This window comes from Prionailurus bengalensis, chromosome B3 (assembly GCF_016509475.1).
Source record: "Prionailurus bengalensis isolate Pbe53 chromosome B3, Fcat_Pben_1.1_paternal_pri, whole genome shotgun sequence".
Classification (NCBI taxonomy): Eukaryota; Metazoa; Chordata; class Mammalia; order Carnivora; family Felidae; genus Prionailurus; species Prionailurus bengalensis.
Window position 1 is genome coordinate 135296438 of NC_057355.1, and position 24162 is coordinate 135320599.

Sequence of the window (24162 nt, forward strand, 5' to 3'; positions counted from 1 at the left end):
GGTTTTTTTTTTTCAGTAAGTTCATTTATTTCTGAGACAGCATGCAAGCAAGCGAGCGAGCAGGGGAGGGAGGGAGGGAGGGAGGGAGGGAGGGAGAGGGAGAGAGAGAGAGAGAGAGAATATGAATCTGAGCAGGCTCTGCACTATCAGCACAGAGCCCAACATGGGGCTGGATCCCACGAACCATGCAATCATGGCCTGAGCCGAAATCAAGAGGCAGACGCTTAACCAACTGAGACACCCAGGTGCCCTTCGAAGTGTAGTTTGATAATTAAAGTACATGAACCTCTAAAATGTGGAGGCAGAGCTAGATCAGGGCTGGAAAATCCCCTTTCTAATCTTCTGTCTGTGGTACATGTGGCTCGTCAATATCAACACCTTGTTAAGCAGCCTGGAAAGAGGCCTCAGAATCCCTCTGAAAAGAGCACTGGACAGCACCTGCCAATCAACCGAAGTTGACACATGAAACAAAACCTGTCTTCCGTGCCTGGTACGTGATCTCTAGGGTCCTTTTTGGGTCCACTATGAGTCTCCAAGATGCAGCCCTCTGAATGTTCCCACTTCCTGGTCTCTAGATATGGAAAATAAACCTTGTCATTGATAAATGGTCACTTAGGCATGAAGGTGGGGATTTAGGCAAAGGAATGCTAACAGTCCCCTCTAAGACGGAGCCCCTCCTGCACACCCTCTGCTCTGTTGAGGTCAGAAGGCACCGTGACTGCCTGCAAAGACAGGGTCAGAGAAAGGCAGTGACACTGACTCCTCAGTCTTGCTCACTCAGCTCTCCACCACCACAAGGGCCCAGGATCAGCAAACTGCCAGCCAGGCTGAGGGTTTAACCCTCACCACCTGGAAAATGGACCCTTTCAGGTTAATTCTGCCCCCACCCCACCCCGTGCCCTTCATGCCTATGGGCCATTACTGCACTTTCAGTAAAACACACAGTCATCTGATTTAACCCCAAAGGACAGCATTATCTCCACTTTACAAACAAGAACAGGTTCAGACCAGCAGAGTCATAGAACTAAGATTTGGTCCTGGGCTGTACACCACCTGCTTTGCCCTAACTCCCTATCGTCCCTTTGCCCCCTGAAACGGTCATTACTGAGGGTTACAGCTCCTTCCAGAACAGAACTCTATCTGACCCAAATGCCACAGTGCAGGCATTTAACCAGTGCCTGCTGACTGAGCGAGTGACATTAACAGTTAACACTGAGTCCCTGGGTAGAACATACAGAACAATTTCAGTTTCCTTCCCTGCTGGGATGGAGACTATGCATTCGTATGTACCTATTTGTTCTTAATAATTCTCTATACCGCTCTCCTCTGCTGTGTGTTAGAGTCAATCACTAACTGTGTTTCCCCCTGGTTTCTTGTTTAACAAAAAAATTTTTTTTTGAAAAAGTGAGAGTGCTCGAGCAGGGAAGAGGGGCAGAGGGAGGCTGGGGAGAGAGACAGAGGGAGAGAGAATCTTAAGCAGGCTCCACGGCCAGTGCTCAGCCCAATGTGAGGCTTGATCTCACGACCCTGAGATCATGACCTGAGCCAAAATCGAGTCAGATGTTCAACCGAGTGAGCAACCCAGGCACCCCTCCGTGCTTTCTTATTTAAAAAAACATTATTTCCTAAGGATGATTATGGGGCTGTCTCACTGACTTGAAAGTAATGCTGTGCTGAACGTGACCCATGTGTATGTCTCTTCAACGTCTAATGACATCCTGAGACTCAATCACAAGAGCACAGCTCTGTGGGCCCTCCGGAGGACCCGGCTTGCATCAAAACCAGCGGTTTATTATCATTTGAACAGTCAGGGTCACCTTCCGCAGGCACTGCCGAGGAACAGAATGGATGGGGAGTTCCTGGTGGGTGGGCACATGAGGACATCCCCCACATACCTGTCTCGGTGCATACGGTCTGAAGCAGGCATCTCCACATAATACCTCACTGGCTGAAGGGCGACTCCCAGGAAGCCCTCACCTAGCTTTTTTACACCCAGAACATTACCAAACAGGGCCCCCACCAGGCAGGAACATAACCAGGCACTCCACTATCTGTTTATTCAGTTACTGAATAAATGGTTATCACAGGTGGGCTTTGGCAGGCACCAAGTCGCATGTCAGTGCAAACGGTGCAGGAGCCTCCCACGCACCCCCCCCTCCGCCGACCAGCGGCCCCCTGATCCCAGCATCAGTGCACCCCCCAATCCAGCTTGCCACTGACCCCCAGATCCCCCAGCACCGCCAGGTGTGGGCAACAAGAGGCATCTGCCCAGCAACAGAGGCAGCTGCTCCCAGATTGGGGATAACACTTTGAAACAGCCACCCCAAGCCCCTCAGACAGCATGCCCAACAGAAAGGACTCCCTGCCTGTCCCCCCTCGCCCCCCACCCAGGCCACAGCAGGGAAAAGCTAATTCTCCCTAGCACCGAACAATTACAGATCAGAAAAGCAAAATGCAGAGGCGCCTGGGTGGCTTAGTCAGTTAAGCGTCGACTTCAGCTCAGGTCACGATCTCGCGGTCTGTGAGTTCGAGCCTCGCGTCGGGCTCTGGGCTGATGGCTCAGAGCCTGGAGCCTGCTTCCGATTCTGTGTCTCCCTCTCTCTCTGTCCCTCCCCTGCTCACAGTCTGTCTCTCTCTCAAAGTAAACAAACATTAACAAAAAGAAGAAGAAGAAAAGCAGAATCTGACCACAAGAACTCAGCTTGAGACCCAGCATCTGCACTGGTCGCAGGCGAGAGGGTGCCACAGGCAGATGATGCGAGGAAGAGAAGGGTTCCTCCCCACCACCAGGCAGAAAACTCAAAGCCCAAATACTATCAGTGACCATAAAGAACCTTTCACAAACAACATCTCGTCCCTCCTCCTCGGACAGCCACGGCCACAGGGAACAGTGCTGCTGGAAGCCATGGCGTGGTTACCACAGCCAGGGAGCCGTCTCTGTGTACAGACCATCGCTAAGAAGTTTACTCAACAAAGGCTGGTATCCAGGCAGATCCCAGGGCTGTTCCGAAGGCCAGCATTTGGCTGCGCTCTAACACCCGCCTGTGCCTCGTGTTAACCAAGCTTTTCACGTTCCTGGAAAAGCAAAGTGCTGGCTTTCAGCTCAAGTGTCCAGCAACCCCCGCGTTCTAGATGGACCAAAAGACTCCTTTCCGGACCCAGCAAGCAGCACAGAAGCAAAGCAGCAGGCCGTAGCCTCACCATTTGCAACCGCACTTGGATGCTTTTCTGAGCCTGCTCCCTCCAGGACAGAACGGGGAGCGTCAACAGGATCCGAATGGCTACAAGGTTGGTTCTCCCTTGCTCACTTACTTCTTCCCTCTTTGTCTAAACAACCTGAGGTTTGGGGCCCCGGGGTGGCTCAGTCGGTTAAGCATCCTGCTCTTGATTTTGGCTCAGATCACGATCTCACAGTTCATGGGATCGAGCCCCATGTTGGGCTTTGTGCTGACAGGGCAGAGCCTTCTTGGAATTCTCTCTCCCTCTCTCTCTCCGCCCCTCCCTCCCTCATGCTCTCAAAATAAACAAACATAAAAAAAAAAAAAAAAGAACCTGAGGTTTTTGTAAATACAAAAATAAAAATATGTGCACACAAGAACAAAATTACAATGAGGGAGAAATGGAAAAAAAAAAAAATAAGGTTAAGAGAAGTAACACCAGAAATCTCCCTTTAACCCCCAATGGTGGACGCTTGCCACCAGGTCACCCGGCAAGTGGCGGCACTAGGGAGGGCAGAACCGCAGGGAGATGGCAGGGGAGGGAAGCCAGCCCTCGAGATCTTTAAGAGAACACTCACTGGGGCAAGAAGACTGTTCCTAACAAACCTAGCTCTGGGCCTTCTTCCTGGGGTGCAGGGAGCAAGCCACAGGCACACAGCCCACCCAGGCTCCCTGCTAGTCTGCAGAAGGCAGAGCTGTGCCGTGTGGACTAGGAGGCAAGGCTTCCACAGGGTCTGAAAAGCACTTTGGGGATGCCTTTGACAGGAGAGCAAGCAAACAATGCGAGGGTTAAATATTGATCCCAGGAGTTTCCCTCCGGCCTTTGAAAAGTAAACTTCGGCTGTGACAGAGACTTCCTCCTAGTGTCCTGAGGACAGATGCCCCTCATGGGATTCCCAACACAGTTCCACTGCTGTGAGCTTCTCCCTCCCAGGACACCTTTCCTCTGCTGCTTTGCCACACACAGCCTCCTCCAGGAGGTCTTCCTGGCCTGCCTGGCAGAACTCATCATCTGCTCTGCATTTTATGGAAAGCACACGTTATGTCACTTCTCACCCTGGAAAAGATCTAGCAGTTACCAACGTGGTCTTCCTATCCTCCCTCCCCCAACACGGACTGGGGGCTTCTTGAGCAAAAACAGCCTCCTTGTTTCCAGGGGCCCTGGACCCAGCGTGGTGGGCATCTGACAATGAAAGCTGGAGGAGAGGGTCGGGCTCAACTTCTCTGTGGGCCTCTGGCCGAGGGGTAGCCTACTCAAAAAAGCAAGGGTGCAGGGCCATTCTAGTCTTCTATGGGGGCAAGGGAGGGGCAGAAATTGGCCCTTTGGTTTCCTCCGTCAGAACGGAGGCCTGCATGAGCTGGGAGGAAGCTATGGCACCTGTAGGCACAGAATGCTCCCACTCATCAAGGTGCTTTCTCGGTCACTAGAAACCCTTCAGTGAGCACCAGAATAGGGAGAAAACAGAAGACCAATGGCCAGCCCACTGAATAGCAATTAATGGAATCCCCAAGACTATCCTCAAGTGTTCCAGCTGTATTCACAGACACCACTCTGTAGGATATGGGGACAGCCCCTCCACGGACCCGGGTATCTTGCCTTGTGTTTAAAATCCACGCAGCACTGGGCTGAAGGATGACAGTGGCCACTCCCCGATGACCCAAGTATATATCCATCTGCAGAACTTAACAGTGACAAATGCGTCTCTTACCTACGGGGCCATCAAGCCATATGCTTCTGAAGGAGTTCCCTCTCCTCTCTGAGCTGGGTTTCCCAACTTAACATGGCTCCCTTCCTTCCACTCTAAGCGTCTTAGGTGGGATCAGCCATTTACAAGTCAGAAAACCACTACTGCACTTGGATACAAACCTTGGAAGACAAACAATGCTCTCTTCTTCCAGCATGACTGCTGAATGATTCATCGGAAAAATTAATTTGCTACCACCTTGGCTTCTGTCAGACGAATCTAGTCTTTTTTTGTGTGGCCCGGTGACAGGCCTGGCTGCTGAGAAAGCAGAGCTTGAGGGGACCAGGGAGCTGGTCCAGGTGTGACCAAAAACCTTCCCTCGTTTAACAGATAAAGCAGACATCATCACCTCTTGGTTGTCATGACTTCTTCCAGAACACATTCTGAGAAACCATGTAAATGTCCCTAATGGATGCACAGCTGGCAAGCTGGTGGGGTGAGAGCAGTTTCCAGCGCATCATCTCCAGTCTCGCAGAGCCACACACACATGGTGTTGGGCAGAGATGGACTTCCACTTGACCCCGACCACTGACATCTGACCTTTTGCATCTGTGAGAGCATGTGCTTAACACTTGTCAGCTGCACTTGCTTGAAGGAAGGGAAGTGGGGACAGGAGGAGATAAAGGTAGGTCTCTGGCAGGCATGCTTTCTTTACTGAGCACCTACTATGGACCAGGTACTGCTGTGGACACTTGGGATAGATGGGCGGCAATAAGAAGAAAAAACCCAAAGATTCCTGTCCTCATGAGAAATTACATCCTGGGGGTGGGGATGGGTAAGCAATGCAACAGAGATGAAAAAATAAATGATACTGGAGGGTGATAAATACTGGGAAAGGGGGAGGCAGAGCAGGATGAGGGGACTGGCCTGGGGACACAGGGGGTCAGGAGGGGCACTTGAGCAAAGACTTGTGTCTGGGAAAAGCGTGCCAGGCAGTGGGAACAGCCACTGTGCAGACCCTAGCACCAGGAGGGAAGGAGCAAGAAAGTAACACAACCTGACTGGCGTGTATCTAAGAGGACCAGGGGCTGTGCTTAGGACAGACTACCAGGGGCAAGGACAGAGCCAGGCAGGTGTCACAAACCCACTCTGGCACGCAGCCGGGTGGGAGATCAGGGTGGCCATGTGGCAAGAGGAGAGAAGAACTCAGGTGCTGCGAAGGCACAGCCAAGGTATCTGCCTGACAAACAAGTGTGGGTGAGAGAGGTCAGGATTTAGCCAACTAGAAACAAAACAAAGGGACACCCTACAACACCCAGCCCTGGGAGCCACCAGAACAAGGTGGGAGCCACCAGGGCAAGGCTTTCCTGCTCACAGCCATCATGTAAAAGTGAGCAAGGGGCTCAGAGCAGAGTCCTGCGAGACCCCAGCCGGGCTCCAACAAGTGGGGTCCACAGTAATGAGGTACTGGATAGACGCTTCCCAAGGGACTGGCACCCAGGTGACAGACAGCTGCACAACATCATGCCATTAAAGAGAAAATCCAGAGTGGCAATTCAAGCTGAAGAAGAGAGAATGAGGATTTGGGGCCAGAGGGGCAGGTACTGCAGAGAGATTTTTTTTTAAGTTTGTTTATTTTGAGAGAGGGAGTGAGAACATAAGTGGGGGCGGAGGGGGAGATAGAGAAGGAGAGAGAGAATCCCAAGCAGGCTCTGCACTACCACTGCAGAGCCCAACGTGGGGCTCAAACTCATCAACTGAACCATGAGATCACAACCTGAGCCGAAATCAAGAGTCAGACACTTACCTGATGGAGCCACCCAGGTGCCCCACTGCAGACAGATTTTAACAACAGTTTAAAGTATATGAAGTTCTTTGGGGCAACTGGGTGGCTATTGGTTGAGCGTCCAACTCTTGGGTTTTGGCTCCAATCATGAGCATGGAGCCTGCTTATGATTCATTGTCTCTCTCCCTCCCTCTTTCTCTCTCTGCCCCTCTCCCTGGCTTGCACTTGCTCGAAAGGAAGGAAGGAAGGAAGGAAGGAAGGGAGGGAGGGAGGGAGGGAGAGAGAGAGAAAGAGAGAAAGAGAGAAAGAGAGAAAGAGAGAAAGAAAGAAAAGAAAGAAAAGGAAAGAAAGAAAGAAGAGAAAGAAAAGAAAGAAAGAGAGAGAGAGAAGTTCTTTCTCGCAGTTACTGAGCAGTTCTCGAATCCCACCCAAGGCAGAAAAAAGAGAACATCCTTTTGTCTGACGGGCGCAGGCACAGCAGGTCAGACACACAGAAAAAAATCTCATAACAGAAGTCATGACACCTCCCTTGTTGGGGTCAGAGCAAGGGGACAAAGGTTTGGCGTCTCAGGATGGGTGTCACTGGGACTGGATGCTCTGTTGGGTTCTGTCCCGCCCGTGGCCCCTGGCTCCACTGAGACGCATTTGCCAAAAAAAATAGTAACAACCACCCCAAACTGTGATGTGTTATAAATAACGGTACAGTGTCAACGTGAGCCGAAAAGAGCACAGGCATCTTCCTACGACGTGCGAGGAGGAGTAAAAAGACAGCGCTCCGCTCACCTTCCAAACCCACTTCCAGGCCACCACCCAAAACAGAAAGCAACTTTGTGCTTTATTCAAAAACAAACCCCAGGGGCGCCTGGGTGGCACAGTCGGTTAAGCGTCCGACTTCAGCCAGGTCACGATCTCGCGGTCCGTGAGTTCCAGCCCCGCGTCGGGCTCTGGGCTGATGGCTCAGAGCCTGGAGCCTGTTTCCGATTCTGTGTCTCCCTCTCTCTCTGCCCCTCCCCCGTTCATGCTCTGTCTCTCTCTGTCCCAAAAATAAATAAACGTTGGAAAAAAAAATAAAAAAAAAAAACAAACCCCAAATGCTTCACTCATCTATTTTTTTTTTTAATTGAAAACAGACAACACCATTCCATAAATAGGCCTCTGCATCTTCTTGCCAACCTTCTCTCTTCCCGGAGGCCCCCTGGCACTTCCGTCAAAACCTACCCAAGCGTGTGCCCAGCTCCCAGCTCCCGGCGAGGCCGCCAGCGCCGTGATGAGCCAGAACCGGTCTCTGTGCACGGCCGGCAAAGACCCCGCCTGGGGGCCCTCTGGGCTTGTCACGAGGCCCACGCTCGAGGTCTCTTTCCAAACTCTCCTTGAGAGCTGGAGACACAACCTTTTGAGTGACATGTACGGATGCTTTCCTGTGCTGGAGACAATCCACACACCTGTCAGTTGGAAAGCAGCTTCCCCACAACGTTCTATACCTGAACTATGGCAAAGGTCACACGACTCTATACGATTATGACAGAGAGTCACCCCACAGTATACTCAGAACGGGTGAATTTTATGGGATGCAAACTATACCTCAATAAAGCCGTCTCAAGAAAAAGTCAGCGTCCACCTCACCTGGATGTTTCTGTTCAGCACTGGACCTGAAGTGGGGGCCTGTGTTGTCTCTACATGTGGACAACCTCTTGGCCCCTGTGGTTCAGAGGCTGGAACAGAGACTCTGCCGAGGGGGAGGCTGGGGCCAGAGTTCCAGGGTGAGGAGGAACCTGGTGAAGGGGCTTCCAGGGGACAGGCTTCCCACCAGCAGCAGGAAGAGAGGACACTGACAGGGAAAAGAAGGGGCACCCAGAGGAAGCGGGTGAGCTACACAGCACGCCAGGGTGATGGGGGGGCTGGGTGGGGGAGTGGGAGGAGTTTCATGTTAGATTGAGCCATCTGCCACTGCCAGTTTTGTAGGTCAAAACGGCTGAACACTGGCCCAACCTCACATGTCCGTGTGTGCTATGGATGGGGAGTTCAGACTCCGGGGTCTGCTTACGGGCTGAGTGACCGAGGGCTCATCACTTAAACTCTACGGGCCTGCATCTTCTCACCTATAAACGGGATGGCACAGCCACACCCCGGAAGCACACTTTGATTTCCACGTTTTAATACATACACAACACCCAGCACATGGCAGGCTCACCAAGGGCTCAAGGAGGGAGCATCCTTCTTTCCTGCTCCCCCGCCCGCCTCTTCGCCTTACGTGGCCGCCTCCAGAGCAGGCGGAAGAGCAGAACGAAGCTTGCACGGCCAGCCTCCCACAGGCATCTCTCTTCCCTTGTAAGACCGGCCCCCGAATATGCCAGGACAGTTCTGCTCAAAGAAGGAGACCCCCACTTTCCTGACATTACTACAGAAATACAAGAGCGCCGACTGTCCCTGGGGCCCGGGGCTGTGGCTGGCATCCTCTATGTGGGGGAACCAGGAAATCAAACCAAAACACGAACGGCCCAAAGGCAGAGCTGGGGGCAAAGTGAACCAAAGGCCCCGGTTACCAACACACCCGGTGGGTAAGGGTGTTCGCTGCCAGGAGCCACCAGGTGGGCCTGGGTGGCCTCTGCAAAGCCATCATGCAAGGCCGTGAGTGCCAGCTGGCCGTGGCCAGCTGTGCTAAAGACTATGGGAGGTCATGTGGAGAAAAGGCACACGCACCACCCAGCTGGGGCCCAGGAGGACACTCGCCAGGAGCAAAGTGATCTGATGCTCAGCTGCCCCCGACGTGGTGCCCCCAGATGCTGCTGCAGCCGAGGGCCACGGCGCTAAAATACAACTTCTCTACAAGAAGTGTCCTGGGCTGGTCACTCGGTGTACTCTTCCTTCAGTCTGCAGGCAACTTTAGCTAATGTCATACAGGCAGGAGCAACTTTAGCTAATGTCATACAGGCAGGGGCAAGGACGGCCAGACTCCAGTGGGAGCAGGGTGAGAGGAGATGCTGCAGAGGAAAGCTTCGGTTCCTTCTGTAGAAGCCTCTACTGTGTGGGGTCCTTCCTGCATTCCTGGACCCTCACCTGTTTCTACGAGGCCAGAGACCTACGCTAGCCAAGTGTCCGCTGGAACGGGTCCCAGCCAGCTAGTGTACTGTCCCTGGGGCTGGCGAGCTGATGTCCATGAGCCATGGGTGCAGGTCAAGGCACACAACTGTGGCAGGGAAGAAATCCATCAGCCTGTTTAACTCTCCCGGTGAGTTAGCTGGGCAGGTATGAATTAAGCTCTGATTTTCTGCAATGGAGGACATTTCATTCAGTCTTTCAAAGGCACACCGAGTGTCCAAGCCTGGGACTTAGAAACCTTGCCCTCTCGGGCTCCATAGACCCGTGGGAGGTTTGAAAACAGATACAAAACAGGACATGCCGGAGAGATACACCACAGTGTGAATCAAAGTGTAGTACAATCCAGCGGAAGGGACATTCGTTCGCTCAAAAGGTTCTTAACTTTCTTGCCAATAGATACCACAATACCATGACGGTGTGGCTTCCACATTTACTAAGGAGAGACCCCCAACAAGTCTGGCCTATGACTCAGGCGCCTAAGCCTGACAAAGCAGTGGCCTCGCCTGCCTCCACACTTGCATATGAGGGGTTGGGAGGGCTCATTCTTAAGGGGGGAAAAAAGCTCTTGGCTTAATGCCTCAGAGTAATAAACCACCCTTTAGAATCGCACCAAAATGATCACGTGTTGTCACTGTGGTGGCTCTGAGCCGGCAGCCAGAGCTCTGTCTCCAGCAGCTGCTCAGAGCCGATGGCACTGCCCGGGCACCGCAGGGGGCAGCTTCCACTCACCAGACAGCGGGTCTTTGCCAATCATCAAAACATTGGGCAAATTCATTACGATCAGCTGCTGGAGAACTTCCTACAGAAACAAAGGGGAAAAGATACCGTTAAGAACAGGAAACAAAAGTAAAGAATGATTAAGAAAATTACAGTTTATCAAGTCACTGGACGAAACGTGCAGCCGTTGAACGGTAACTATGAAGGATCTTATAGAATAGGAAGGAATATTTACAATACAAATAAACGTGAAAAGTCAAAGTTAATTATACTTCAGCCTTGCTCATGAACAAATAAAAGTCATGCCTGCATATGTACAGAGACCTCGGGAAAAAGATCTACTGCATGCTAGGATAGAGGATTAGGTGTAAGCTTCTTTTTAAGAGATGTCTTTATTTTTATTTTATGGTCTGCTCATGCAATTAAAAACAAGTACAGAGTAAAGATTACAGAGATGCTTCTGAGTCCCCACAACCTGATGATTCAGGATCCTAGCATTCAGCAGGCCTTTGGTATAAGCTGTAAATGAGGGGACTTCTCTCCTTTACGACACTGGCTTCCCTGGGAGAGGGGATAAATCACAGCTAATCTGCACCGTTAGAGGCAGCACGCGGAAATGAGCCACCTTCTGGCCCTCACACCAAGGGGCTTTGAAAGGAGGCCCAGGCACCAGCCATCAGTCATGGCCCCGTGTCTGGGGTCTTTAACAAGCTCCCCCTGGGAGTGTGCCGGCTCCGACCCACCGCTCATGTTGCCCAAAGCACTTCTCAGGGCAGGTCTGCCTCCCCCGCCCAGATGTACCTGGTTTTTCACAAATCAGAAGATAAAAGTCTAATTTTACAAAAGACCAGTAAGGGGATAGGTTTCTTAGGTATTCTTGGTCTTACAAAAGTGGTCACTACAGAAACTTCACCAACAAAGCTCCTCTTAGGCCTTTTTAAAAATGTTTCCAGTGAGACAGCTTTTTTTCCAGAGTCACTCTATTGCACAACACGAGGGTCTCTGTATTCTGTATACTGCCAGCTAGCACTGATGGAGACAAGAGGGACAATCACACAATGCCCTAATCCCACAGGGTCCAGCTGAACACCCCAGAATGATGTCCAAATCATCAGATTAGAGCGAGAGCCTTGGCAGGCATGCCTGAAGAGGCCAACACCTTCAAAAAACATATAAAGTGATTTTATCTCCCCCTCACTGTTTCTATGGCTCCTGTCCACACCAGAACTTGGGGGGAGTGGATGTGGACCCAAATACACCGGGCCCCTCCCCACTCGATGATGGGGTCACAGGTCACCACATCAGAGATCCTCATGTTTTCTCGAACATGTCTTAGTTGTAAATACCTGTGCTGGACAGAAGTGTGAACCGTGTAGCAGCCTCAGCCCGCCTTCAGGGCTTGAAAGAAGTACACGTGTACACACACACACACACACACACACACACACACACACACACACACACACGGTCTCTTAATTGAATGCACTCACCCCAAAGGATTCCACAGTCCCACCCTGGGGCAAAACACACATCAACAGTAAAATCAGCAAAATCCACTTTCCAGCTTGCTCATCCAGCAAAAGGAAGGTCTCCAGGCCAGATTAGCCCATTCTGGCACGGAGTCCCTGCTCTGACCCAACGGTAAACTCAAGTGCGCAGCCCAACTTCTGGAGGATTTACTTGTTATCACTGTCCAACCAGCTATAGTCCCTTTTGGAGTCTTGGCTGGTTTCGCCCTGCCACCGTCCAGGAGTCTGGAGTGCTAGCACTATTATCGGGGTGCTTACGTTTATAAGAGATACAGAACATGAAAGCGTCTTGAAGGACTCTGAAATGACGCAAAGTGGTATTTCTATGCTAATGATGAGCTCAGCAGAAGACTGCTGGGAGCATTGCTCGGAAATATTGCTAGAACACCCACATACTCCCCTTCCAAAGCAGCATGTTTAACTTTGTCTAATCAGTACTAATTTTCCCACAAGAAATAGGTCATTTGTGCAATCAAGAAGTAATGCTTTATGAACAGAAGATATCTTTTATTTGTTCCTTTCAAAACACACTGTGGGTCTCCCAAGATCGAATCCTGGGGTCCAAAGCACTCCTGAGACATTAACCATCTCCCCACCCCCACCCCACCCCCGCCAAGGACTACCAATCACATTTTCAGCAAAAGCAGGCTTCAAGATAGAAGCAGCAAGGTCAGAGAAATACAGCACGAGACACAAATTAACTTCAAATGTTCTAGTAACCGTCTTAAAAAAAAGATTTTTTTAAAAAGGTGTATTTATATGAAAATATCCTAGTAATGCCTTAAGACAATATATATCCAAAATATGATTTCACCACATAATTAACATAAAATCATGAATGAGATACTTTACATTCTCTTTTCATACTATGGTCTCTGGTCTCAAAGCCCATCTCAATTTGGATGCTAAATTCTCACTGGAAACACCTGATCTGCAAAAGTAGCTTCACACACCCCAAGATGTTCCAAACACACTTAAAAAAGTTTTCCTAAATAACTGAATCAAGTATCAGTTTTTAAATTTAACTTTCACTTCCTCAGTCACACTAGCCACATCTGGAGGCCCCAACAGCCCCATGTGGCCAGCAGCTGTCACACTCCCCGACACCAGTGACAAGGGGACTCAGCAGAGATCAGTCCCTGAGGAAAGACGTGTCTCCTGGTCCCCTCGGGGTGGCAGGGCCTCCAAGGCGACAGGCCAGGCCCTCCATCTAGTGGGGACGTGAGGTGGTTGCTGACGAGGAGACCCTCCCGCCTGGTACTCAGAACAGAAAGCCACTGTGGAGGCCGCAGCTGACACTGGCCGGCTCAGCAGGCACCTGGTCACACCCTGGCTGGCTGCGTGGGGTGGGCAAGAGCCAGGACAGAGAACACTAGCCCAGTGGTGTGCTCTGAGCAGCCCTCAAATGTGCCAGCAAGCCCTCCTGGCACCAGCCAGGCCTTTGCAAAAAGCAGAAGCAAAGGCCAATGCCACATCCCGAGGCAATGATGAAGGACAAGGGCAGCCTCTGTCTGGTCACTCCATCCGTGTGGCCTGATGGGCAGGAGGGAAGAGTCAGGGTCAGGGTGCAGCCTTCCTGAGACCCCACCCTTTGGAGGGACTGGGGTGGGGGAAAGGTTAAATACCGAGCTCCAGGGTGGATTCTGTACCTCTTCCTTCTCCTCCCCATTCCCCCTCTAAGTTTGTTCCCAGATCCTAATAGAAGATGCAAGGGGGACCCCAGATGCTCCTTTTCATAAATGAAGCTGCCCTAATTGTGTCCTGGAAGGATCCCATGGGTAACTGCTGTAAACAAATTCAAGGAAAAGTCACAAGAAGGGACGAAAGGAGGGTGGGTGTTGCGGGCAGCAGAGGCGGGGCAAGTGCTCTGTAATGTAAAAAGGGGACAGAACCTAGGGGACACCAACCAGCGAGGCTGCCAGTCCAGGAGCGAGAATCTCATCCTAATTCCGAAGCTCCTCCCAGGGCTGTGAGCCCTACAGGCTAGGGGAGAATGGGACAGGGCGGGGACACTCCCCTGGAAGCGTCTGTCACCCCAGTTGCTGGGGGTTGGGGGCTGCATCTGTGTTTGCACACGGTGTCTGTCAACAAGCCTAGAGACTCACCCACCCTCAGATTCCAGCTTCCGGATTTCAGCGGCAGCGGCCACCGGAGGTGACCCAGGGCCCGTGGCCTGGCTCTCAGAAGTCACCGGTGGGGCGAAGTTCTAACAACAGAACCAGGAAGCTGAGTGCAAGGAAAAGGCTTCCTTCCCATCAGAATCCTCTCCTGACAAGTACAAATGTACTCAGTGGGGGGAAACCCGGGGACATGGGAGCCCCATTCTGGGCTCCAGTTAATGGGGTGCTGGTAGTGACAGGAAAGACAATGGGAGGATGGGGATGAACAGATTCCAGAGGCACCTGGATACACACACAATGCACAACTAAGCGAGCAGCCACTGTGGACCACACTGCAGCACCCAGGGGCACGGCTTCACTGCCCGTGGCCAAACACTGGTCCTGCTGGTCTGTGAGTCCACCTCGGGGCCCAGGTGGCAATTCGGGCTGGCTCCACAGTGTCACGCTGCACCCTCGTCACTCCCTACTGTCACCGGCCATCCCCCACCAAGCTCCCTCCAACCTCACTCCTCCCAGGGAGGCTGCAAAGTCTCCTGAACGCCTGCACTTGGTGGGTGTCAGCAGGGCAAAGTCTTAGGATGAAAAGATCTGGAAGTTTCCATCACTGCTCTACGGACAGGGTTGTCCTGCTAGAGGCAGGAGGACACAGCGAGGTGGAGTGGGAGGCCTGGGGCGGCACAGCAGGGGCTGGGAGGGACCCGGGATGGACCCAAGCACCCCTGGTTGCTTCAATCTACCTCCTCTGGCCCAGGGCCTGATGTGACCCCCCTCCTCATGCACCTCCCCACCCTCAGCTCCCAGGGGCTTGCAGATGCGGCTCAATTTCTGCGTCTGTCCAGTCACTCGATTAAACTGTTAGGTTCTGTGGGAGCTGGGCCCCCTAATTCCACGTTGGCCAGTCCCCATTCAGGACTTATGCACACTGCACCCACACAACCACGTTCACGCAGCTGAATGTCCCGGAAGCCCCCAGGTGAGCCTGGACTTTCTCCCAGGACCCCACCCTTGGCTTAGGAACAGGGGACCCAGCTCAGGTCCCTGCAAACTTACCTCTGGGAATAAGTGCACGTACCCCAAACTCTTGGTAAACTGTCTACTGCACAACTGTCAACAGCAGAGTATTAAACGGAGACCCTAACACACCCCTACCAAAACCTCAACATACAAATGAAAGGAAGTATGGTGTGGGCGGGGGGAGTCGGTGTGATACGGGAGTAGCACTTCAACACTGAGGCTACCGATGGGTAGGTGGTCCTGGTTAGAACACAAGATGCCTCAGTGAATAAAAGGACACACAATTCTATGTGCAGTACTGGTGTTGAAAAAAGAAAAAGAAACCCTCAAAGGGAATGTACCAGAATGACACCACATTCTTCACTCGTGTTGTCAGAACAAGAGCAAGTTTTCCAGTATTTTCTAAAGGGCCTGTAATGTGCTCATATCTATGGTATTTTAACTCATATGGCTTCTCACACATACAGTCCGCAGCATCTATTCACCAGATAGTAAGCCATGAAAGGACAGGTTCACAAAAATGACCTCCTTTGAGACAACTCATCAAGTATCCAAGATGAATGAAATGGATTCCCATGTTTTAAAACACACCCCACACCCCCCCCCCCCCCCCCTCAGCTGGGAAGAGCAGACACCAGCCAGCAGGACCCAGGCGATCTGGCCAGGGATGGGGACAGGGCTGACTTATAGGCCTGGGGAAGGGGTGGGCTCCAGATCATCAGCCCCTTGAACGTTCAGGTTAGGGGTCCCAGAAAAGTTCCATCTACCACCCGAGGCAATGCAGAGGCCTCACTGAAAAGGCTTACAAGCCTGCCAGGTCCCATCTGGACCTCTGTGCCCGCTCAAAGAGAAAGGTCATTTTCTCCCCTGGTGGAAGAAATGCGAGGTCCTGGAGAAGTTCTGGGGTAAAAACACACGTGTGTAGTGGGACTACAGGATTAAGAACAAGGATTTCATTGGGGCGCCTGGGTGGCTCAGTCGGTTGAGCGTCCAACTTCAGCTCAGGTCATGATCTCGTGGTCTGTGAGTTCAAGCCCCACATTGGGCTCTGTGCTGACAGCTCAGAGTCTGAAGCCTGCTTTGGATTCTGTGTCTCCCTCTCTCTCTGCCCCTCCCCCGCTCATGCCCTCTCTCTCTCTCTCTCTCTCTCTCTCTGTAAAAAATAAACATTAACAATTTTTTTTAAAAAAAGAACAAGGATTTCATGAAGCTGCTGAAATAATTTTTTCTCTCCCCCAAAATCAAACTGAATTTTATGGCTTAATATGGTGCCAGGAAGACCAAATAAATGCTACTACAAGCCAAGTTTTCAGGCCCATGAGTGACACCCCCCCCCCCCGAGGGGTTTAAATGGGAGGTGATGCTGAGTAAACGAGGGGAAATCCCAGCAAAATTAAGACAATCACCGAGCAGAGGCATCCAGATCATTACCAAGGAGGTCTGGCCAGTCCAGACAGCAAAAGATGCCTTCCACACAGCTAAAGAAACAGAGTGTTGTTGTGGACCTGTCCACGTTCTCAGAGCCAATACTGAAAATCAGACACGCGTGTTATCAGCTTTGAGCATACACCCAGCACCCCTTTAGAACTGGGGTTCAGATATTCCAAAGATACATACTGAGCACCGTGCTGTGAGTGGGGAACTCTCAGCCTGAATGGAAAGGCAGAGAGGCAGAAAATCACAGCGCAAAAGGACAGGTGTCAGTCAGAGCAGCACAGCGCAACCAAGTCTGGGAAGGCTTCCCAGAGGAGGCGGCTTCTGAGCTGGGCTACGGAGAATGCTTAGGAGTTCCACAGGCGGGGGAGAAAGCCCAAAAATATATTAACTGCTAAATGTGGCCAACAAGCCAAGCCTTTGGTTACCCTGTACTATACATACTCTGCAGTTCCTCCTGGGGCACAATCTTCCTCACATACCCCTAGCCTCGATTACTACCAGTCAGAATCCTAATCATTCTCGGAAACTCACAGAAAACATCACCTCCTCTATGCAGCTACCACTGATGCCCTTAATCACATACGATTTTCTTTCCCCTGAATTCTTAAGGCTTCATTTGTCCTCTTCTGTGGCCTTTTCACATTTTGCCTTCTTCATCAACTCCCCATTCAAAGGCAGCGAAAAGCTGCTAACAGTGACAGCTGACAGAAAATCAGACTGATCAGAAAATATTCCTCAACATTTATATTAAGATGAAAAAAAGTTATCCTCTGGGAAGAGGGGTCCTCTCTCTCTCACACTAACCGGGGAACCAAGTCCTAAAAACCATCTGCTTTGCTCCACCACCATGATGGAAGTAACTCAACTGTCTTTGCCTGGAATCTTGGCAAAATCGGCTGCCACATGCCTTAAGATTCAACAGCCTGCAGATGTAGGCAAAAGTTAAAACATCTCCTCGTCAATTTGTAATGCTGGTTTGGGCACACCATGCTTTCTGATTGTTAATTCCCAAATACGATCATGTTATGAACGAAGAGAAGCAGAACGAGGGTGTTTAAAAATTCCAACACTACAGAAATGGCTCAGACAGGAAAAGTATCACCTGAATTCTGATGTTCTCAGGGTCTATTCCAGTGCCCTAGAAGAGGTGACATGTCTAAACCCCACAGCAAGAACACGTCCAGGAAGTGCGGAGCACTTAGCTGGGGTTCACACGGGTGGGATGCCTCTGGGCATCCGACAATGAGACACTCACAGAGCACCGCAGAGAGACCTACAGAGCCAGGGACTAGCTCCAGGGGTCCTCTGCACACACACCACACAGTGTGTGCTCATGTCATCAATTAGCAGTCCTCCATACCACACCTTGAAACCTCCCACCCGCATCTGGCCAAGAGGGGTTCCTTAACGCCCTTGAGGACTCCTCAGTCAAAACAGAAGGTGCCAGAAACCCTGCCTGACCTTGCCAAACATACACCCAACCACAGAAAGTGCCCCATCTCTTTCCTTCTCCTAATATTCACAAGAGGTACTCAGGACAAGAATTATTAGAATCTCCCATCTGAGGGAACCACAGCACAGGGCAGGTAACAGGGCTTCACGTGGGGTCCAGAGCAAGGGCCAAGACTGGCAGTCTGCGTGGCGAGCTCTCCCCCATACCACACCAGCTTCCCCGTGGCTCACACTAGAGCACTCTCTACAGGTGAGGCTTGCCTCATACCTTCCATGGTGATGCCTGATACTGACAGCCTGCCGGCCTCACCCCGACAGATCACGCCTCCCATGGTATCACCCAATCTGAGAGCAACAGGGACTAGACTCCAAAGCCAGGTGCCACAGCCCACTTTCTGGAATATCACAGCCAAGAGCACGAGTTTCTAATATAGCTGCTGGGAGGAGACATAAGCCTGATGATTTATCCTCGGCCGCCTGTTCAAAGCCTGAGCCCATGGGGCCACGTGCTTGTAATTCCATCTGGACAAGGGGCTCTGGCTCCGGCCGCCTTCCCTCTCACTGGGGCAGTGAGCCCTGGCAAAATGAGTGGGTAATGAAGTGCTTTTATGTTAAGAGGCTGTCACGTAAAGCTGCTGATAGATTCAATCCATCTGTTCCAACTCCTTTCAATTAATCCTGGGGTCCCCAGGGCCTGAAACCAGTCCGGATCCACACAAGCCCAAGAGTGCTGGCTCCCCTAACTAGGCCACGCTGCATCTCAGGACCCAGCGACGTAAAGCCACCAACCTGGGCCATCCGTGGTTATCACATCGTGAAAGAACCGCCTGCCCCGAACGCTTTGTAGCTGCTTGCCCTCGTGGCTGTTCACAAAAGCAAACAACACCATTCTTTGTTCGCAGAAAGGAAAACAAGTATTTCCTTCCACAGAGGAGGAGGAGGAGGAGGAGACCTGTGGGAAGGAGCCCCTGGAAACTCAATCACCACTGCATGAGGGCAAAAGCTATGTGCTCTGTGACCTCAGGAAAGCCACAGTCCCTCTCTGAGCCACACCCTCATCTGTAACAGGACTAGGACCACCTCTAAAGGGATGTCTGGCTCCTTCAGAAGTTGGGGGGAGGGGGACTGGGAAAGGAGACAGCATGCTGGCACAGAGGAGCACATCACAGATTTATCAGGTCACTAACTCAGGACTGCCAACTCTGAAAACAGGCAAGTGCCCATGTGTCCCAGAAAGAACCCAGGGGAAACCCAACAAGGGACAGGACTGCAGGATGCTCAAATGTCCCCACAGACGCTTGTCACCTTCCCTTTAGGGCTGGTATGACGCCTGGGGTTGCTCTGCAGCAGGAGCCATCTTATCTGATGCTGGTAAGTGCCTGTTCTGAGCCCGTGGACCAAAAAAAGGTGGTGGGGTAGCCCCGGAAGCATGGGCAGGGCACTGCGTTCAGCTCCTCTGAGAAGAATTTCTGCCCATAAATGGTGTTTCGGGAGCCACTTTACATGGTAAACACAAGCCTGTCACCAGCAGCCAAGGTTGGGCTCTAGGGGAGAACTTCTGCAGCAAAGCCATCAGCAGCTACAGGTGCTGGGGGAGGGGCACAGGGCTCCAGATGGACCAACGGACGGACACGCAGACTTGCTGACAGATCCCGGCCAGCATCAAGGGGCTGGTGAGAACTAGCTTTTAGAACTGCAAGAGGCTTCCAGATTGCCTACAGAGCAGGGAAACTGAGACCCAGAGAGGAAAATCACAGGGTAGGGGGGTGGGCAGCATCACACCTGGGTCTAGAAAGACAGGTCTCCTCTGCCTCCGCTCTTTCTACCACGGCAAGGAGAGCAGTTCATTCATCAGTGTCTACTGGGTGCCTCCTACACCCAGGACCATGCTCCAGGAGGGGCTCGGGGGAGGGAGGGGTGGTCCTGTCCTCACACTCAATGCCCAGAGTGGTTCAGGGCCGCCCTGTCCTCTCCTCAGCAACATCAACAGCATCAGTGCTCGGGGCTGACACAAGAAACCCTACTTCATGGCAGTGAGGGATCTTACAGCTGTGGACCAGCAGTTGGAGAATCCCTCTGTTCCAGCTTCTTGGAAGAGTCTACATTTCTGTTGATCAGCAGGCAAGGAGGGTGTGGGGCTCACAGGCAGACCACCTATTGGCCAGGGTGTGGCGTGAGGGTGTGTGGGTATGTGTGTAAGGGAGGGAGGCTAGAAGAGCCACCGACACCACCAGTCCGCGGGACCCAAACTGCTCCCCTACACCCCCAGCAGCTGGGGGCCCTAGGCTGATTTCCCAGGCACCGTCTGCCCTGGGCACGCCTACAGAGCTTAGTGGGAGGGGTGCGGCCCTCCCCTGTCCCAGCAAGTTGCTGGGTGTCTACGCATCCACTGTGTCCCATTCTGCTGCATCCATCACTCAGCCCAGGCAGGGCTGGAGCAGGGGCCACACCCTAGCAGCCCTCACCCGTTCCTGACAGTGCTGTACCAGCTCCCTCGCTCCCAGGGTACAAGTCTGAGCAGGAGGGGACAGAGTGCCTGGGAGCCTCCAGCAGCAGGTGGCAGCCTGCTGGGACCTGCGAGGGCAGGGAAAGGCAGGGAGGGAGGACCAACCCAGAGCGTGAGCGTCGCAGGACCCAAGGCACCAACGCATCCAAGTCAGCCAGGCCTCCACACCCATCTCCCCAGGGCAGGGGGAATAGAAGGACAGCCGATCACTCTCTTTTGGACACCACTGTATTTCCGGGTACCTAACAGGTGTCAGGTGGTGTGCTGGTGTGTGTGTGGTGGGGGGAGGGGAGTCACACAGAGATGACTTCTGTCCTCAAATCTACAATACACAGACAGACAGAAAGACAAGCTCAACAAAACGTGCAAGAGCAGTGAGGGTGCCCAGGGTGTGTGCGCATGGGGCCGGGCTCCGTCCTTGAAGAGCCCGCTGCCTGGCAGGGGGCCGACCTGCTGGCAAGTTTGGCACCCTAACAGCGGAGATGAGAGGCATCTCAACTGAGGAGCACATGGGAGAGGCTCACCCAGAAAGGCTTTCAGGAAGAGGCGGCACTGAGCTATGATGGAACAGAGGGGCACAGGTGCCCCCCAGGCGTGTCACATGCCTAGCAGATCGTGCTGATGGCAGGGAAAGGAGGCAACAAAGGCAAAGGAAGAAGCAAAAGGCACCCCACCCCCACTTCCTGTGTCCAACACGGGCACTGGAATCCCATCTCCTGGCCCGGTCCAGGATGAAGCAGCAGAACCCCTCCCTGCTCAGGGAGTTGGGGCCCCCGGCATGCACTCCGTACTCAGCTCTGCGGTGGCAGCAGTGGCTCTGGAGTCCCCAAACCAGGCCCACCAGCAGTCTCTTGCCGCTGGGCCTCAGCTCCAACTCCTACCAGGTGGCTGGGCGGGCGGGGGGGGGGGGGGGGGGCATCACACCTAACCCACAGGAGACCAAGCACAGCACCTGGCACATAATGAGGCCCCCAGACACTCTTAGGGAGAACACATGCCTGCCTCCTGCGTCAAGGGTCCCGCTTTAGAACAGTTCTGGGATGCACACATGTAGGAGGCCTGCAGAGACCAGAAGTGAAGACAGCCACAGTGAGGTGGGTGTGGGAGTTCACCCTGGAGGTCCTCGGGAATGGAGAAATCCTCCCCACCCCTTTTTCCTCTCTACTGCTCTGGCTCCTTCAGAAAGGACTGAATAGGAACACCTGGACACCTCTACTCCCTTGCTCTTACTTCTCTCTTCCCTCCAGTCGCTGGAGGAAAAGCACACACGATGGTAGGCACTGCAAAGGCTGGCAGAGGTTTCAACCCTCAAGGCCTGGCAGGTGCTATGCTGAGAACTCTCAGGGCAGGCCTAGGCTGTAGGGGAGGGGGTATAGGGAGAGGGGGTGCTTGGTACATTAGTGATGCCTGGGGGATGGGGAGAGAGGTGCCTGGTTGATTAGTGATGCCTGGGCATGGGGGGGGGTTGCTTGGTTGATTAGTGATGCCTGCCTCAGGCAGAATGACAGAATTTGCACCTCCGAGACCAGCAAAGGTGGAAATGCAAACTCTCCACAGCAGGAAGTGAGCTAGGCAGGTCTGTACTACTGCCTCCCTCGCCCAGAAAGCTGCAGATGAAACAGAGGTACAAGTTACAAAGAGGTGACTTTTGGCTCCCAGAGGAGGGATTTCTGTGAACTAAATGAGACGCATTGACAAAATGATATACTGGGTCAAAAATGCCAGGATCCTTGCATTTGGAGGGAACCTGACTAGAATAACTCTACGTTATTAGAAAAGTAAAACGGGGAGAACACATTTACTCCTCAGGATTTCTGAAAACTAATCCTCAAATCCATGTGAAGTGACCTAAGGGCGGGCGGGGAGGGAGCATACTTAGCCCGTTTTACTAAAAGCAGAACATTTCTAAAAATTAATCTTCCAGTAACAGTAGCAGTTGCTACATCCGTCTGATCATCAGAGGCCTTCCCCATCATACAAATAACCCACCTGGGAACAACCACCACAACAGCAAAGAAACAGAGAAACAGATGGTGTAAGCAAACAAATCTTATAAACACTGGTCACTTCGCATCGTTAAGGGAGGCTGCCACTCATGGCCAGACTTCATCTAGAGAGTAAGGAACTCTGAAAGGTTCTTATTTTCCTATCACCAAAAATGTATTCTATAGCAGGAAACTGGGGGAGGGCAACTCAGGACACAGTTGAAAAACTGGGGAGGAGGAAGGTTAAGAAATGAGTTTGTAATGAGTAACATTTCGTCAGGAAGCGAAAATCTCAACAGATGGTATCAGCTTCAAGGCAGCTGGGCAAGGGCTTGGTGGTGGCTCAATGCACGCCCCCTCCCCCCAACACCTGATGCCATCTCCCCCACTCTGCAACACTCACCTCCAGTGCCATCCTCTACCCAAATCCCTGGGTTGGACATCATCACTTCTTCCTCTGTGCCCCTGAGCCCCAGGGCGTGCACCCCTATAGTCAGTTCAATGTGACTGGGAACCTCAGGGTCTTGGGGTGCTGTAAGGTGCTCATCTCTGAATTGTCCCCTCCACCACCCCAGGCCTCTGCACGTGCTGCCCACAGATGGTCACCAACTGCTGGCTGACCCAAACCCAGTGACCACAGGAGGAAGGGTCTGGTGAGAACAGAGGCCTCAGAACCTCAGGTCACTGACTACATCTTCGCCCTTCCTGCAGAGTGCAAGCAACACTGGCTTTTGAACAGTAAGCCAGTCCTAACCGGCAGGCGGTATCCCAGGTCCACTGGCTGGCTCTTTGCCAACACAAGATCCTGTTTAATCAACAAATATTTTAAGTTTATTTATTTTTGAGAGATAGTGTGAGCAGGGGAGGGGGCGGCAGGGCAAGGAGAGAGAGAGAATCCGAACCTGTGAGATCATGACCTGAGTCAAAATCAAGAGTCAGACACTTAATTGATTGAACCACCCAGGTACCCCGATCAAATATTTCTGATTGCTGGGGATGCTGCAGTCAATGAGGGCAATAAAGAGGTAAATAAGTGTCTTATAAGCACGTGCCAAGAAATACTAAGTGCGGAGAAGAAAAATCAGCAAGGTAAGACCATTCGGAGTGACAGAAAAAGAAATTACAGACACGCAGCCAAAGGAAAGCCCTTCCATGAGGTGGTAGTTGAACAAACATGAGTGGAGAGAGGGTGTGAGCCCGATGGACACGTGGAATAAGAGACTTCCAGCCACAGACAAGTCTTGCAAGAGGGCAAGTCTTGTGGCTGGAACACACCGTGCAGTCCCACGGAGCGTGACGCACACTGGCAGGGGCCCACCCTAACCTGTGGTGCCATTCCCAGCAGTGCCCACAGTGGCTCCCGGGGTCAGACTTCCCACTCTGAAGCCTGAGGCAGCACAGGAATGTCACATGAGCAACTCACCAGGACACAGGGGTTCTAAGGCCTTTGAGCCTTGGACACCAGGCACAGGTGACTAGTGGTGGCTATCTGGAGCGCTGTGTTGAGAAGGATTCTGAGGCCAGGGCTCGGGGTTAGAGAGTGCCACGATCGATCAGTGAGGTCAGCCTGAGCTAGGAATTAAGACACGGGGGCACTCCCTGGTAGAGCCCGGT

At 52.3% G+C, this 24162-nt stretch overlaps 1 protein-coding gene across 2 annotated transcripts in view; it reads right to left on the reverse strand.

The window, feature by feature from the left end:
- CCDC88C (coiled-coil domain containing 88C) overlaps positions 1 to 24162 on the reverse strand; it is a 129398-nt gene that overhangs the window by 65955 nt on the left and 39281 nt on the right. For both annotated transcript variants that reach the window (XM_043556849.1, XM_043556848.1), the window contains exon 4: positions 10518 to 10587. In XM_043556849.1, coding sequence (XP_043412784.1) covers positions 10518 to 10587 — 70 coding nt within the window. The remainder of the gene's footprint in view (positions 1 to 10517; positions 10588 to 24162) is intronic.